This window comes from Macrotis lagotis, chromosome 7, assembly GCF_037893015.1.
Source record: "Macrotis lagotis isolate mMagLag1 chromosome 7, bilby.v1.9.chrom.fasta, whole genome shotgun sequence".
In the NCBI taxonomy this organism is placed as follows: domain Eukaryota; kingdom Metazoa; phylum Chordata; class Mammalia; order Peramelemorphia; family Peramelidae; genus Macrotis; species Macrotis lagotis.
The window spans coordinates 59,597,237-59,615,902 of NC_133664.1; the positions used below are offsets into that span (position 1 = coordinate 59,597,237).

Genomic DNA, 18,666 nt, shown 5'->3' on the forward strand with positions numbered 1-18,666 from the left:
TTATTTTAAAGAGATTTTTTCCTAGCTCTTATATGCAAAGAATTCTGAAAAGTATCATCTAGAAAAAAAAATACAGCCTCAATAGTTGTAAACAGGACCCATTTGGAGTGGACTATCACATAAAATGCAACTAAAGCTGAATGTAAGTGTTGAAGGAGACAAAAATCTCATTCAAGTATGTAACTTTTGACATAGTCCCTCCACAGAAGGTCGGCTTACCCACAATGATTCCAGGCCGCCGATCCATTTCCACAATCTGTGGATGTATACCTTTGTAAGCGGCATCACTGACAACTTGAGTATTCTTCCTCACCCTCTCTGTCACTGGGTCATCCACAACTGGAGTAAAACCTCTGCCCTTTGTCTTCTCAAAGTCTTCATGATACTTTACCTGAAAAAGGGGAAGAGAAACAGACGGTGGTAGCCGCAACTTCACTGAATTGATATTCTACAGTGTACTGAGTAAGGCAAAAATGTCCTTCTACATATGTCCATATATGGTCACCCTGCTCCAATTATTCCACAGGTAAAAACTAATCACTTTTCCTGTCTAGGTTTCCATGTGCCTCTTTCTAAATGCCTAAGTCAACATCCTTCTTTGTTTCTCCCTTTAGCATTAGTCATAAACCTTTTTGTTAACTTCATAATTAGAATGATGTTATTGATTTTAACTGTCTTAATTACTGAGGTAATTATTCCCATGGCTCATGAGAATCACTTAAAATTACATTTAAACTTATATATTATATTAAGCCTATATACATATTATATATTATATTAAGCCTTTATGAATAACATCTCTATAGATAATATAAAGTATAATGTATTTATATATGTAATGAAATTATGATATATAAAAATATTAAAATCCATATATTTATAACTTCAAATATATACTATTTTGAAATTATGGATTAAAATTTAGTGCAGTAATAAATGTGCATATCTATAACAAATATATGTACATATATATTGAAATCTACATTTGATTTCAAAAATTATATCTACACATATATTCAAACCTGTATATTCATAATTTCAAAAAAGTGTGTTCTGAAGTTATAAATATACAAATTTAAATGTATATGTATATGTATGTTTTTTAAGTTAAAAATATACAGATCTATATTTAAGTTGTACATATATTGCTATAATTACTTTTTTAAGCTCTCACTAACACAATACCTGTGAATTACACCTCTATCATCCATTTTTTATTCATCCTGCTATACAGTTATCTAAAAAAATAGTAGTGACCCCTAGAGCAGCTGGACTGTAAATCTGAATGGTCTTAATATGGTAATAAAACACAAACAGTACCTTGAAATATGCTCTGCAACATGCAAACATGCCAAACACAAACTCAAAACCAAACAGAGGAAGGTCAAACAGTTTGTCAGTCACACAAAGCATTCAAAGGATAGAAGGAAGTTGAAATTTGAAAATAAAAAGGCACAAATCAACTGGTAGATAAAATCTTTTTATTGAAACTCAAAGTGCTTCCATTACATTTAAGTGAAGTTAGAAAATTCACCGTGAGGCAAATTGAGCGATCCCAACAACTGTGTTTTAATCATCATCCAACTTGGGGGTGAACTAATCTCTCCAGGGTATGATGTAGTGTTGTTCTTTAGTACATATTGGTTGCAACAAGAATTGGGCAGTAGTACCCTACCATGGAAATATTGTTTTGAGCTTCTTTAACATGCCTCAGTCCAGGGGTATCTACAATCAAACTTGGTCTACCTTTCATCTGTTTCTGATCCTGGGTATATTTAACCTGTAAAGCAATAACAACCAAGAAAAACTTAGAATAAAATAAAATTAAAATTTATCTATCTATCTATCTATATCTATAATATAGATATATAGATATGTCACTCTACATTTTCTTCTTCCACCCTATCCCCTTTCAAAGGACAAATGACATACAACATATTTATAAAATTTTTTACAAAGTGACTGGTTCAAGAAACTGCCCATGAACATTCACTCATTGCCAAAAGAACTTTGTTTTTTCAGATTAATAATCTCAAGAGGCCCAAAAAACTATTCTAAATGACCTTGTATATATAAACACACACAGACACCCACACAAAATGATCTGGAACTATTTCTCCTAAAGAAACAGTTATGCGGCTGCCAATCATGATCTTTATCATCTGTTCCACTGGTTATTGATTTAGACAGATAAGGGAGAAGCTAATCCTAAAAAGCATCTGATTTGTTATCCTGGTATCTCCTAGAACATAGATGATGGACACTCACAGAGTAACCCCTCAACTGCAATTCACTTCCCTTGTCTCCTCAGCTCCTAGGAATAAGGACCAATGGAAGAACAGTTCTTAAATATAGCTACATGATTCAATCATTTTTACGTTTTTCCCAACAGTAGCTTAAAAGCAATTTAAGTGGAAAACATTTTTAGATTCTCTTAACATTAGCAGAATCAGCAGGCTTTAAAATCTTAAAATTAGCTTAAAAGATGATTCTTCAGGCACGAAATTCTTCTGGATGTGCCAGGGACAAGTCTTGTACTCCTGGCACTTAAAAATGGAATACTACCATTTATCAGATAGATTATTTGTGGGATTAGAGAGTCAACTATTGCAGACCTGAAGGCATGTATAGAATTCAATATTGAAGCATGAGTCCTACTCAAAAAAAAATACCATTCAAACAAGACATTCCTACATGTGTGCTATGTGAGTACCAACTGATATAGTCCTATTTTTAATACCTTTATAAATGGCTTTTTGCTTGGGAGTTCTGACTCCCAAGTCAAGACCAATGACTAATTAATTATTCTGTTTTGCATAGATGGTGTAGCAATATATGTTCATATTAAGATGAAGGATAAAATTGTTTAGACACTTTAGTTAGAATAACATCCTTGAAAATTTTAATATATTAAAAATACTACCATTTTACAAGGCCAAACAAGTAACTCTACCCTACAGCACTAATGGAATATCATTCACTTGGGTTCTAGCTAGGCAAGTTCCTATTTGCACAATTTTTTTCTCTGTAACAAATGGTCCACAACTAAGACAAGGAGAAACGTGGTCAAATACATGTCTACACCATTATAAGTGTGTATGTGTTGGGATGTATGGGGGAATTCATAAATAAAAGCCATTCCCTGTTAGGAAATGCATTAGCAACTCTTATAACATTAAAGAGAGATCTCAAGCACTAATTGGTTCAAATATCACATAACCAGAATTGTCCAACCAAAGTGAGTCAGAGCTCCAATTTAAACTTGGTTCCCACTGGCTCACTGTGCACAATTCCACTGCATCTCTCATGGGTTCTGCATATGTAAATATGTTTTGTACCTTTACAGAAACAGAGAGATCTGACAGATGCTTCTGCTGATAATAACAAGTCAGAGCATTCTATATGATAACTGTGAACTTTCAAAAGAGGATCACAAAACACAGATCCCTCACTCTATCACTTTCTCTCCCACAGAAAATCTCCTCATGGAGACAGACTCTCTCTTCCTTTCCCACACACAAACACACATATATACACATGCTTTAATATGATGTTGATGATGTTTGTCCTTCATTCTCGAAGAAGACCATGACATCAGAAGACCATAACAAGCACTAAGTCATCATCTTCACTCTGGGTCCAGTGACCAGATATGGACCAGGATGACTGGAGATGATCCTGTATGTGAAGCAGTCAGGATTAAGTGACTTGCCCAAGGTCACACAGCTAGTAAGTGTCTGAGGTTGCAGTCCAAATCCCATCCTCTTGACTCTAAGGCCACTGCTCTAACCCCTATGACACCCACATACTCACATAATGCATACATTCAAACAAAGACATAAATTCTCTTTTCCTTGTATGTGATATACTTACCAAAATGTGTATATAGTATAGATACATTGCATTTATGATAAATCAAATAAGAATCAAGGAGACATTCAAAGTACCAAATTAATTAGAATATCAAATTGCCCAGACTATCAAGGTCATAATATCATCTATTTTATAGTGTCATTACTTGGTGTTTCACTAATTCTCCTTAATACATATGTCTATATATATATATATATATATATATATATATATATATATATATATATATATGTATATACATATTACACTTTACACACACAAAGATATATATATATATATATATACATATATATGTATATCATTTAGGAAATTCTTCAATTATCTGAGGTTCTATTAATCTGAAAAGACATATATATATGTATATATATATATATATATACAGAGAGAGAGAGAGAGAGAGAGACATATAACCCAATGCTCTTGAAAATACAATACTATTACAAATTCAAAATTATTTTAAAGAGTAAACAGTAAAAAAGGATTATTTCATTTTAGTTCTAGTTCGTTGCTTACATTTGGGGGAACATGAAATAATGTTCTATGAAACAAAAAATGATTTCAAAGCACCACTTGCCGAGCTAATATTTTCTTGATTCTTCTTGACTCTTTCCATCTCTGGAGTGATGCTTATGGCAGTTGCTCTGCCCAGTTGTCCCTTATAATGAACCTATTATTTTATAGAACAAAAAGAAGATTCTTAACATTAATTTAACCAATACATTATCAGAAAAGCATTATTTGCTTTCAGAGAACCCTTGAGGAAGGGAAAGTTAAAAAGGAAAGCTGCTGGTTGGGGCAGACACATATTCTTACAGTCAGAATCATAAATCATCATCTATTTGAATTATTAATTCCCACAACACTCCTGATAACCTGCCCATGTGTATGTGGATATACTCCTTATGTGTGCATGTCATAGCAAATCCAAAAAGCATTTATATTTAATCACAAAAGGCTCTATTCCATGAACATGGAACCATTTTTCCTTGAATGATAATTAGAGGCATCTTTTGAAGTTGTCACTATCTATTCAGCACTATTCTGTAGTAGATTATAAGTAATTAATTACAGAGGAGGAATTTTGAATAAGGTATGATTTTAAATAGATCCCTCCCCCTGCACTATCCATAAAAGGCAAGAGACTTTTGGAATACTTATAACAATTTAAGTTTCCATCATCACACCCTCTACTCTTTACTGAGAGAAAATAGGGGCCATGTAGGGTGAATTCACATATATAGGTAAGTTTATATATAGATATAAATGTAGATATGTATATTTATTAGTTATTAGAAAGTATATTTAATAATCCATTTTTAAAATAACTTCCTAATGATTTTCAATGAATCAAAGACTCCTTAGAAGATAATATATTTTTAAATTATGGATCAAAAGAACATAGTAGTAGCATAGTAGTGAATTTGGTGGCACAGTAGATACAGCACCAGTCCTGGAGTCAAGAAGACTCAAGTTTAAAATACTTACTAGCTCTGTAAACCTAGGTAAGTCATTTAACCCAAGACACCACCAAGAAAAAAAAAGAAGAAAAGTAAAGTGGATATTAGTAACTTAAAATGGAATTAAAGATGGTCAGATACATTCATGGTTTTTGAAAATGGGAGAGGATTAAATGGACTATGATGAATTTTTTTTGTTATTAACGCAATCTCTGAACTTCTCTCCTGAACAAAGCCACTCTCCTTTACCCATGTATAGGTTTATGGATCTCTGTCCTAAGTCCTGAGTCAAAGAAAATAAATCAACTGCATAATGACAACCCCTATGAGAGAAATGTTAAGTGTGAGTAGACTGCTTAAGCAAGAGAGAGCTAAGTTATAGTTCTGGAAGATAACCCAAATGGGCCATTTGAAAAGAAAGTCTTATGATGGCAGTGGTGATAAATTATCAACCTTGGGTTTGGGGGGGTGGAGAGATTGGGAGGAGAGATTTCTTTCTAGTAGACATAAAGGCAAATCCTAGAGATAACCATGCATCAGAATATAAAATCACATATGATCGAGAACATGCCCTCTGTATTTTTATGATTGTTTTCTCTGACTACATAAAACAATTGAATAACCCCAGTAAACCCAATCCTTTCACTTAAATAGACCCCTTGGGACAATTCATGGAGGGGGAAATGCTTTTAGAAAGATCACACATTGTTGATGTTTTTCTGGGTTTTCTGGAGTGTCAGAAATGGATGTGACACATTTGGTTTCTCCTCTGCATTTCACCTGTGTGGTGGATAAGATGTCAATGTTAGTAGATGTTTGAGCAACCATTAGATGTGATCTATGAAGTTAGAATAATGGTGCAATGAGGACAGTAAATCTTCACAGCCAAAACAAATCACAGAGAGACACCATGCATTTATGTGAGTGCATGTATATTTAGATGCATCTATATGTCATAAATAACAATCATAGGCAGAATTCACATATACCTTAAGGTTTGCAAAGTGCTTTAAAGATAGATGATAACTCATTTGATCCTCACAACAGCCTTAGCTGATGCCTCATATTATAGATGAGGAAACTGAGACTGAAAATGTTTAAGCGACATGTCTAGAAACACCTAGTAAGTGAACTAGAATCTTTCTGATTGCACTATGACAAAGTGGAGATCAATTAGAAGGTAAACAAGCATTTAATAAGAATTTACTATATGTCAGACACTGTATTGAGTACTGATACCCACATATGTGCAAAGATAATTCAAATTTTAAAACTTGTGGAGTTTTTAATTTTTAATTTTAATTTAATTTTTAAAATGTTTAACTTTAAATGTTCAACTTAAGTTGAAATTTTTTAAATTTATAATATGAAATTATAATTCTAAATTAGTCAGGTAGCTATATAATGGAATGAATAGAGTGCTTGACCATCAGGAAGACTCATCTTCCTGAATTCAAATCCAACCTCAGAAGCTCACATGCAATGTGACCCTGGGAAAGTCACACTGTTTGCCTCAGTTCTTCATATGTAAAATATAAAAGGAGGATATGACAAGTTATTCAAGCATCTTTTCTAGAACAACCAAATGGGTTCGCAGAGTTGGATATGACTGAAAAACAACTGAGCAACAATAATGCTAAATTATTTAACTCTAAGATAGTCTCATTAATGTAGACACATTGCTCAAACCATATGTATCTTTGTATCTTGGATCTATCTGCCATGTTAAACAATTACTCCTTTTTTACTAAAAAGATACTCCTTTTGATAAATTCCTTAAAGGTCAAAACTGAAAAAATGCAAACTATGAATAACATTAATTAAAAATACAAGGCAGCACATTTTAACATATGTTTAAAAGAGACCATTGCTGAAGTGGAGAAAACAAAAGGGCTTTGGAATCACTTGGTACTTAATCCAAGTTTCTCAAATAGGCAATTGTGGAAAGTAATTGTCTTTTCAATTCTTTTATTTTATTCCTTTGTCTCTTTTTTACTCAGTTTCTGTGTCTGCCTCAGACTCTTATTTGTACCTGTCTATCTATCTAGCTCTCTCTTAAGACAATAATTCTTCCTGTCCCTACCTATTTTTTAGAAATAGGATCAAGATGTCAATCACAAGTCTGTTATTTGGAAGGAAAAGGCCATTGTGTCCTTAGCACAGTTTCATATAGAAGAGAACTAATTAACCTGGAAAGGACAAATATCTGAAGATACATTTAGAAGAAGTAAGTTTCAGTGTGGTTTTTTTGGGAGGAAGAAGATGATAGTTGATCAAGTATTTGAAGGACTACCATGCTGAAGACCTATTAGCATCATTCTGCTTGGTCCCAAAGGCAGAACTAGAAGGAAATGGTAGGCATTACTAAGAAGCAAATATAAGTTGAATATAAGGAAAAAAATCTTAACTATTCGATGTATCCAAAATTGGAATGGGCAGCCTTCAAAGAAGATGAATTCTTCCTCAATGGAGTTATCCAAACGAAAACAAGATGACCAAAAGTTAGGAATATAATAGGTTAGATGGTCTGGTAGGGTAATCTCCAACTGCACAATTTTGGGATTCCATGTTTTTATCTCCACATTTTTGTGAAACCACTGATATATTTCCTCCTATACCACTTCTTAGATGAGTGAATTCTAAAGTTATTTTATTTATCTTAAACTGTCCTCTATCAAAATTCAAGAGGTATACTCCATTCATGATAGATGTTCGTTATTGTCATTTTAAGTTCATGTTCAAGTTATAAGTCTCCTTCATGATTTCATAATTTCTACCATGTCTCACTGTCATCCCAGGTCTTACAGAACAATAAATTCTGATCTATTCTGGTCCATATTTGAAATCTCTCCCTCTCCCTTGATCATTAGGTCTCTTAAGTGCTAAGACCTGAACTGCACAGGATTTTCCATCTATGGATGGACTAAGATTTTGCCTTTAAATTAGTTTTCTTTTTCATTTTTCTGAACATTATTCTCTGGGACTTAAGTCAACATGGAAACACCTCCAAAGAAGCTATGAAATCAATTTTCTATAAATACTTGATAGCAATGATTCTCTCTTCAACCTTGGTGTATTGCTCAGCAATAACATTTATATGACTCTTCATGGTTTGCAAAGCACTTTCCTCAGAACAACTCTTTGAGTAAATAGTACAGGTATTGTTAGCTTCACTTTATAGTTAAGGAAACTGAGGTTCTGAGGATTTGGAAATGACTCTTGATCATACAAATGCTGTGTTTAGGTATGGTTTGATTCAGACCTAACTCCAAATCCAAACCTATTATAGCACAATACTTCCATTCAAGAGAAATAGCAAGCATTTTTTTTTCTGATGAGGCAGTGGTGTAAAGTGACTTGTCCAAAGTCACACAGCTATTAAGTATCACGTGTCTCAGATCAAATTTGTACTCAGGTCCTTCTGACTCTAGGGCCAGTGCTCTATCCACTGCACCACCTAGCTGCCCCAAGATAGCAGGTAATTTAAAATATCAGAATGACTGGAAAATGATAACATCATGTACCCTCCTAGGATCATTAATCTCTGGTCCTAATTAATTAATCCCTAATCCCTGGTCCATTCAGCCTAAAACTCATCCAAATACTTGACTGTTTATAAACCTTGGATAAGTTGAGAAGGAAGGTTCCTTCCAATGAGGAGGGCCACCAGACCATGCCAATCTACAACCCTCAGACCACTGAAAGTATCATCTCCTCTACTGATGAACCTATAGACCCCTGGACCTTGCCATATGCTCCTCTGCTACACTTTGAGCCTTGTAGTCCTTCCCTTCTGCCTCATAGCTGAACTTTCTTTTTATAAATTGTATCCTTCCATTAGATAGATTATTCGGAGCAAAGACTGTCTCACTTTTCTTATTTGTATTCCTAATATTTATCAAAGTGTTTGGTAGTGAGTAAATATTTGAGAAATGTTTTACTGATGATTAATTCAGATCTAGTTCGAGTCCTCCAGGATAGAAAAGGGGGAAAAGGTAGGATCCAAAGTATTTAAAGCTATTACAAACCAAACCCATAATATTTGATCACATTATATATTTTTTTAAAATTCTTTTTTTTTAATTTTGAGAAAGAAAATCTCAAACTACTCACTAAACTGAGATGCTCCTGGTTCCTCTTCACTCTTTCAATCTCAGGAGTCATGCAAACAGGGGTAGCTTTGTAGTTCTGTTCTCTATATTGAAGCTAAGAAATCAAATACAAGACATTTAATTATGCAAAGAAAAATATAGTGCTTGAGTAGAGATAGAGGAAAATCACATACTGATATCATTCATTAGCAAAATTTTCATCAGGGTATTACTGTAAAGTCTCATTAGCAGTCCATGTCAGCTTAATATTTCTACTTGCTGTATTTTTATTTGGCCTGACTTCCCCAATTTCTCTTTTTTTGTTTTCTACTCTATCAATTCCAGCCACCTATTGAGTAATTCTCTGAACCTCATCCTAACTATGATGTAAATAACCGAACATACATATATATGCATACATACATACATACACATACATCCCAAATGTGAAATTTAAGTAGGTTTCTAAAGCTCTAATGTTTGACACTGAGAAAGAGTTGATTTAACAGATGAAGTGAGGGAACATTAAGGATAATGGCTACTGGATGACTGAATTAAAGAATTTCCCATATTTTCCTCTTTCTCACCTTCTCAGCATCCTAAGTATAGTCAGGTACCCTTATTAGAGAAATTAACTAATTTATGGCTAGAAACCAGGAGAAAACATTTCTCTGAAGCTTCAGTCTGTTTAAAAAAACTAACTAGAACAGCAAAGCATTAATACTACAAGGCAATTCCAATGGAACATTTGTTTGTCCTATAATAACATTAAATACTTCCTAATTTATAAAGCTCTTGCCTTACAATACCTCCATGAAGAGAATACTAAAAGCGTTATTACCCCCATTGTTCAGGTGAGGGATTAAAGGTTCAGAAAGAAAAATACTTATAGTAATGTGATCACACATTGCTGATGTTTTTCTGGTTTTCTTTAACTCTCTTTAGTTCTGGAAGGTCTGAAATAGTTGTTGCCTGCTTCATTTCTTCTTTATATTTCACCTGTGTAATGAATGCAAAATATATCTTAGGGATATATATATATATATGTTATATATATATAACATATATATATATATACACAGAGAGAGAGAGAGAGAGAGAGAAAGCTATATGTGTGTGTATGTGTGTGTAGAAATTATATCCCCCCCAAAGCAATACCTAACAAACAATGCCCTCCAAATTTTCCTTCCATTTTAATTGCATTATTAAGATGTTCATTTCAGGGGGGCGGAGCCAAGATGGCGACATGAAGGGTTCGAGTCTTAGGAGCTCTCTGATAAAAGCTCATAAACTAAAGACTTTAACTAAACTTTCGAGAGACAGAACCCACAAAGGGACCCAGTGAGGCAGTTCTCCTACTCAAGGTAACCTGGAAAAGAGCAGAAAGGCTCTGCTCCCCCAGGTTGGAGGGGCAGCCCACCGGAGGGGTGGCCCGCCAGAGCGAAAGAACTTCAGCCTCCCAGAGGCAGGCCCAGGGCGCTGGGAGCTGCGGCTCACAGCAGTGGGGGAGTCTCCTGAGCTACATCCTGGGGAGCACCAGGCACAAAGTGGGGGAACAGCGGGGGACCTCTGCCACAGCAAGCACATGGAGCCCAGCCCTCAGGGCACACAGAGAGCAGCTTGGTCTTTTGGCAGCCTAGACCCAGAAACAGAAGCAGGAGCAGCCCGTAAGCAGGAGCCCCCAGGGCATGACCCCATTGAGCTGAGGGAGGGGAGTGAAGAGAGACTGCTGAGCTCTGTCCTCTGCCCCTGGAAGAGGACTCTGGGGCTCTGACCACATTCAGATCCAGATCCCAATCTAGGCCTCCCCATAGAATAACAGGGCCCCCCCACCTCAGCCCCGTGGCAGAGGGGGGCGCTTATGGTCATTCACAGACCAGGAGGGAAGACAGAGCCTCATACACTGAGACCCTTGTGGGAGTGTCCCAAAAGCTCAGGAAGCACCCCAAAAAACAGGCTTAGGCTGGGAAAATGAACAAGCAAAGAAACAAGAGGAAGACCATTGAGAAATATTTTGCAAATGAGCCCAAGAAGGATCAAAATACTCAGTCTGAAGATGAGGAAGCACAAGCTCCTGCATCTAAAGACTCCAAGAAAAAACAGAAATTGGGCTCAGGCTATGATAGAGCTCAAAAAAGACTTTGAAAATCAAATGAGGGAGTTGGAAGAAAAACTGTGAAAAGAAAGGAGAGAGATGCAGGAAAAACATGAAAATGAAGTCAGCATCTTAGTCAAGGACATCCAAAAAAATGCTGAGGAAAATAGCATGCTAAAAACCAGCTTAGGTCAAATGGATAAAACAGTTCAAAAAATTATTGAGGAGAAGAATGCTTTAAAATGCAAAATTGGCCAGATGGAAAAAGAGATAAGAAAACTCTCTGAGGAGAATAAATCCTTCAGACAAAGAATAGAATTCAGGGAGATTGATGAATTTACCAGAAATCAGGAATCAATACTTCAAAAACCCAAAAAATGAAAAATTAGAAGAAAATGTGAAATATCTCATTGAAAAAACAACTGATATGGAAAACAGACTTAGGAAAGATAATTTGAAAATTATTGGAATACCTGAAAGTCATGATCAGGAAAAGAGCCTTGACATAATTTTCAAAGAATTACTACAGGAAAATTGCCCTGATATTCTAGAAGCAGAGGGCAAAATAGAAATGGAGAGAATCTACTGATCCCCCCCGAGAAAGAAATCGCAAAAAAGCAACCCCCAGGAATATTATAGCCAAGTTCCAGAACTCCCAAGTCAAAGAGAAAATATTACAAGTAGCCAGAAGGACACAGTTCAAATATCATGGAGCTGCAGTCAGGATCACACAGGACTTAGCAGCAACTACAATGGAAGCTCATAGGGCTTGGAATACAATATCCCAGAAGGCAAAAGAGCTTAGAATGCAGCCAAGAATGAACTACGCAGCAAGGCTGAATGTCCTCTTCCAGGGAAAAAGATGGACTTTCAATGGACCAGGGGAATTTCAAAGGTTCCTTTTGGAATGGCCAGAGCTGAACAGAAGGTTTGATCTTCAGATACAGGACACAGGTGAAGCACTGAGATTGGAGGAGAGGGGGGGAAATATGAGGGACTTAATGAGGATGAACTGCATATATTCCTGCATAGAAAAATGACACTGATAATACTCATATGAACCTTCTCAGTTAATAGAGCAGGTAGAGGGAGCTTTTATAGTTGAAGCACAGGGGAAAGCTGAATTTGAAGATAAAATATGGTGTAAAATGGAGTCAATAGGGAAAAAAGGGAAATGGAATGGGAGAAAGAAAAAGGAGGGGGGGAATAGTCCAAGCTATTTCACATAATAAGATTTTTTTTTATTACAATGAGCTATTGCAATGATATGGAAGGGGGGAGGCAAGGGGGAATGAGGGAACCTTTGCTCTAATCAGAGATGGCTAGGAGAGGAAACAGCAAATATACTCAATGGGGTATAGACAACTGGAGTAAGAAGGAGGGGGGAGCAGGGGGAAGGGGTGGGGATGTGAATAAAGGAGGAGACAATGGACCATAGGGGTCAGTGGTCAGATATAACACATTTTCTTTTTTTACTTCTTGAAAGGGGCTGGGATTGGATGGCCTGCCCAGGACCATAGGGCCAGTTGGATTCTGGGCCTAAGGGGTGGTATGGGGGCTCAGGGCGTCTTGGCCCCAGGACCAGGGATCTGTCTGCTGCACCACTCAGCGACCCTATAGCAGAGTCAGAGTGAAAGGAGACAGAAAATATAGTACATGGTAGTGGAGAAATAAGAAAGGAGGGAGTTGCGATCAGCAATGGCAACCTTGGAAAAGTATGGAAGTAACTTTTGTGATGGACTTATCATAAAGAATGCAATCCACCCATGACAGAGTTGATGGTGTTGGAACAAAGACTGAAGCACATTTTTTGTTATTATTATTTGGGGGAGGGTGCAGGGCAAGTGGGGCTGGGTGGCCTGTCTGGGGCCACATAGCAGGGTGATCTTTGGGTGTCTGGGGCCAGATTTGGACCCAGGTGCTCCTAGCTCAAGAGCCAATGCTCTGTCTGCCACCCAGCCACCCCTACTATTATTACTATTTTATTTTATTTTGGGTCTTTTTTTTTCCCCTTCTTTTTGGTTTTTGCAGGGTAGTGGGGATTGGGTGGCTTGCATGTCACATGGCTGGGTGATTATTGGGTTTATGAGGCTAGATATGGACTTGGGTGCTCCTGGCTCCAGGACAATTATTACTATTTTTTTTAATTTTAATTTTTTTTCTCTCCCCTTTACTTTTTTGCCCAAGCAAGTCTATCTATATTCATGGGGAGAGGGGCATTTTGTTTACTTGTAAACAAGTATATTTTATTAACGTAAAAAAAAAACATTTGTACAAAATGAGAATAAAAAATAAATTTAAAAAAAATGTTCATTTCAAAATATGACAAAAAAGCTCAAAATTAGCTTTTGAAGCTAAGCTAAAACTTCTTTCCCCACTTATTCAATTGCTGGCTTACTTATTTGTTTTGTTTGTTTGTCTCTCTCCTATCCTTGGGGCAGAACTCTGGTACTTTGTCCACATTAAGATCCAGTGCCCCGTCTGGGGCCCAATACTACCATAGAGGAGGAGGGACCCTCCTCACCAGCTCTAGGCAGAGGGGAGTGCTTGTGGTCATTCACAGACCAGAGCACAGCTCAAGAGAGTATTCAGAGCCTCTCATAAGAACTTGGAGAAATTGAGGTCCTTGGTGGGGGGGTGTCCCAAAAACACCTCAAATGCTTTGGAAGTACAATAAAAATCAAGTCATAGGTTGGAGAAATGAACAAACAACAGGAAAAAAAATCTGACCATAGAAGATTACTTTGGTCCCAAGGAGGGCCAAAATACACACTCAGAAGGTGACAAAGTCCAAGCTTCTGTATTCAAAACCTCCAAGAAAAATAGGAATTAGCCTCAGGCTATGGAAGAGTTCAAAAAAGAATTTGAAAATCAAGTAAGGCAAGTAGAGGAAAAATTGGAAGAGAAATGAGAACAATGCAGGAAAATCATGATAAACAAGTCAATAGTAAGTGAAGGAAATACAAAAAATATCGAAGAAAAGAACATGCTAAAAACTAGTTTGGGTCAAATGGAAAAAAGAAGTCCAAAAGGCCAATGAGGAGAAGAATTCCTAAAGCAGAATTAGTCAAAGGAAGAGGAGATAAGAAAGCCTCTGAAGAAAAGAACTTCAAATGTGGAATGGAGCTAAAGGAAGCTGATGACTTTGTGAGAAATCCAGATACAATAAAACAAAACCAAAATAATGAAAAACTATAAAAAGTGAAATATCTCATTGGAAAAACAACTGACCTGGAAAGCAGATCCAGGAGAAATCATTTAAAAATTATTGAGCTACCTAAAAGTCATGATCAGGAAAACAGCCTTGACTTCATTTTTCAAGAAATAATCCAGCAAAATTGGCCATCATCTCCTAAGAGAGATCCTGAAAGAAAAACTCCCAGGAATGTTACAGTCAAATTCCATACCTCCCACGACAAAGAGAAAATATTACAAGCAGCCAGAAAGAAACAATTCAACTATTATGGCTCTAGTAGAATAACACAAGATTTGGCAGTGTCTGCATTAAGGGCTTGTAGAGCTTAGAATATGATATTCTGGGAGGCAATTCCCAACAAAACTGAACATTCTCTTTCAATCTTCTTTCAGGGAAAAAATGGACATTCAGTGAAATAGGGGACTTTCAAACTTTCCTATTTAAACAACCAGCTCTGAACAGAAAATTTGATCTTCAAGTACAAGACTCAGGTGAAACATAGAGAGGGTAGATGGAAAGGGTAAATTATACAGAATTTAATTATGTTGAATTGCATGTATTCCCACTTGAGAAGATAATACTGATAATACTCATAAGAATCTTCTCATTTATTAGAGCAGTTAGAAGGAGCATAAGGCATAGGAGGGAGATGAATATAAAGATATAATAGATTATAAATTGGAGTCAATGGGCAATAAAAAAGAATGTAGAAAGGGCTAAAAGGAATGTAGAAAGAGAGGTAGAATGGCCTAATCTATTTCACATAAAATCAAGAAAATGTTTTTGTAATGGAGGTGGGGAGATGAAGGGAAATGACTGAGCCTTCATTCTCATCAGAAATGGCTCAGAGAAGAAACAATATACACACTCAATAGAATATAGAAATCTATCTTACCCTAGAGGGAAAAGGAGAGAGAAAAGATGGAAGAAAGAGTCCAGGGGAAGGGGAGGGGTAATGTAGGTGATAGCAGAGATGAAAGCTCTGGGAGAAGGGAGTCAGATACAACACATTTCTGAGGAGGGACAGGGTGAAAAGAGAATAGAATAAATGGGAGTAGGGAAGAATGGAATGGAGGGAAATATAGTTAACAATTGCAACTGTGGGAAAAAATATGAGAGCAACTTCTCTGATGGACTTATGATAAAAAATATGATTCACTCCAAAGACAGAGCTAATGGTATTTGAATACAGACTGAAGTATACATTTTTCCCTTCTTATTTTATTATTCCTGAGGTTTCTCTACTATTTGGGGGGGGAGATTTATGTTTACTCTCACAACAAGATGATTGCAATAATGTGAAAATAAATGAATAAATCATTTTTTAAAAAGACTGGGTCTCCCTATGTCATCCTAGCTGGACTTATGGGTCTTATTGCAACTTTGATCACCATGGAAACTTTATCTTTCTCTGTCTTCCACCCCTCTTTAGATATCCTGTGAACTTCTTATTATTATTACTGATGGTAGAATTAGTAAAGATACCAAATTGACCGTAACTAATTTAAAGTTTAGAATTACCAAGACCAAACAACCTACTAGTCTCAGCCCACCTTCCAAGTACACCCCGGTATGATGTGTCATCATGTCTGGCAAAACTTTCTTCTTTCAATGAATATATGGACCTATTTCTGGTTTCCAACTACTACATATTTTAAGAGTTTTATCAGAACATATAAAACAGGTATATTTTACTTGAACTTAAAATTAATTTTATTGTTGACTTTTTCAGTTTCAGAAGCTTTTACGATAACTATATTTTCCTATATTAAATAGAAAATATATTGCTTTTTAAAAATATTGTCAATATCTACTTTTTCTATATAAAAGTAAGCTTTAAAAATAATTCTTATTTTCTATAGAAAAAGAAATGAGGTGTTTTTTATTCTTTGCTATGTGAAACTAAGCAACCATGTCAGATTGAGAGGTCAAATTGAATTAGAATTTACTTAAACCTTGTTACATGAGCTATAGTACTCAGCATCAAAATGAACTAGAACAAGTAAAAGTAAAAACTGATAAAATATTAAAAAAAAAGAAAAGATACAATAGAACCATTTTTTATGTACCACCAACCTCTTATGCCATATTCCTACATTTGGCAGATAGGACAAGACTACAAATGGAATAAGATATTTTTTCCATTTGAGAATATTTACATTATCAAATGCATATCAACAAGTAACTAGCTTCAAAAATAAAGTTTCCATATATATATATATATATATGTATATATATATATATATATGTTCTGATTATATGAAAACATGTTTCCTATTTTGTAATTAATTCAACAATAACAACATTAATCAAGTGCTAGATTGTGCTAAGTACTTTGAAAATATTATCTCATGCTTTCCTTATGGTAATCCTGGGAGAGAGGTGTTGTCATTAGTCTCCTTTTATAACTGAGGAAACTGAGGTTAAGCAGCTTATACAAAATCACACGCTAGTAAATGTCTAAGGCCAGATTTTCATTAAGATCCTCCTGAGTACAGGTCAGCCCTCTATCTATTGTAATATATAGATGCTTCTATTTAAAATAAGATTAAGGAGACTAGAAGTTAGGCATGAGATGAGACATTGGCTATGAAATTGCATAATGTCATCATATCATGTGGTATTTTAGTTATGTTTAAAGCTCAAAGAAGATGAGATAAGAAAGAAAATGAATGAGAAAAAAGGGGACATTTTATTTGTAACAAATTATTAGTTGGACTCAACTGGGATGTATGGAAATTTACCAAAGCTCAAACTCAAGCCAAAAATCTATAGAAATCACTGAATGCCATTTAAAATAATTAAGACTAGAATTCAGGTCCTGAAATAATTTTAAGGTATTTCTGTAATAACGCATCTTGAGGAATACCTAATGTAATATTATTAAAATAATCATTAAAATTATTAAAATAGTATTTGCTCCCAAACCAAAACAATTAGGTTTAAAGGCTTATAGGGGTTGTTAAGCCATAAAATTCACATAATAGTTCTTAACTGAGAAACCCTGATGATGTAAAAGACCATCTACCACAGAGGTAGAAAATGTCAAGATCTTTCACTGTTAGAGGATCATATCTTGGCTTGACATTGCTTGTTAAACTTGAAAGGGTAACTTTTCCACTTGAATACTAAGGCAGAGTTTATGGGAAGAGCTCACAGAAAAAGATACAGAACTTTATTGTTATTCCATGTCACTGAGATCTAGTCTGAAAGATAATGTCCCACATGGTGTGGTTTTTCTTGGGCTATAAAGCAAATATATTTTAGGGTAATCATTTTGGTGTTTGATGCTGCTAATAGCAGACATTTTATACACATCATGTTAAATGCTGAAACATGTCAGTGAAGGAAGGTTTAAAATATTCTGATGTGATAGGTAGATGTGTACATTTTCAATATGTACATAGGCAACTTAACAGTAGAATGACAACCCAGCTTGTAGTAAAAATAATCTGGTTTCAAATGTGAGTGTCAGAGTATTATTAGAGGCACCACATCTGTGGTCCTATAGCTGCTACTAGGTCTTGGTTTTGATCTGTAGATTGGAGATATGTATTAATAAGGGACTAATAAGTGCTTAATCTTTTTTCTTTCATTGTACTCAAGTGTTCCTTATGCTAATGAAATCAAGATCACTCATCTATATTTTATATATTTTAAGGGAAAACAGTAACTTTAAGTGTTTTGGTCTTTTCTCACACAGTGACTTATTTTGCTCATTTTCCATCTTATGCTCTAGCTCTTCCCTTAAACTGGGTTGAACTCACTGACAATTAGATGAACACTAGGCTTTGATTACCTCTGTCCTGTTCCTACTAAGTCCCCACCTTATATCTATTTTCAGGAAACATTAAGCCATTTCACAAAGGATTTATTCCTCTGTTATTCCAATTATTTGTATGTGATGGTTTATTTCTGAGTTAGTTTTATTCTTCTCTTACACTGACCTTCCTA

General features: G+C 35.5%; 1 protein-coding gene across 10 annotated transcripts in view; it reads right to left on the minus strand.

Annotated features, from left to right (window-relative positions):
• The window catches only part of NEBL (nebulette), a 456,697-nt gene that overhangs the window by 33,002 nt on the left and 405,029 nt on the right, over window positions 1-18,666 (minus strand). For 8 of the 10 annotated variants that reach the window (XM_074192959.1, XM_074192957.1, XM_074192956.1 and 5 more), the window contains 5 exons: window positions 10,328-10,420; window positions 9,444-9,536; window positions 4,448-4,540; window positions 1,676-1,780; window positions 220-391 (listed from right to left, as the gene is read on the minus strand). In XM_074192959.1, coding sequence (XP_074049060.1) covers window positions 220-391; window positions 1,676-1,780; window positions 4,448-4,540; window positions 9,444-9,536; window positions 10,328-10,420 — 556 coding nt within the window. The remainder of the gene's footprint in view (window positions 1-219; window positions 392-1,675; window positions 1,781-4,447; window positions 4,541-9,443; window positions 9,537-10,327; window positions 10,421-18,666) is intronic. The other 2 variants (XM_074192966.1, XM_074192965.1) reach the window with 1 other exon arrangement.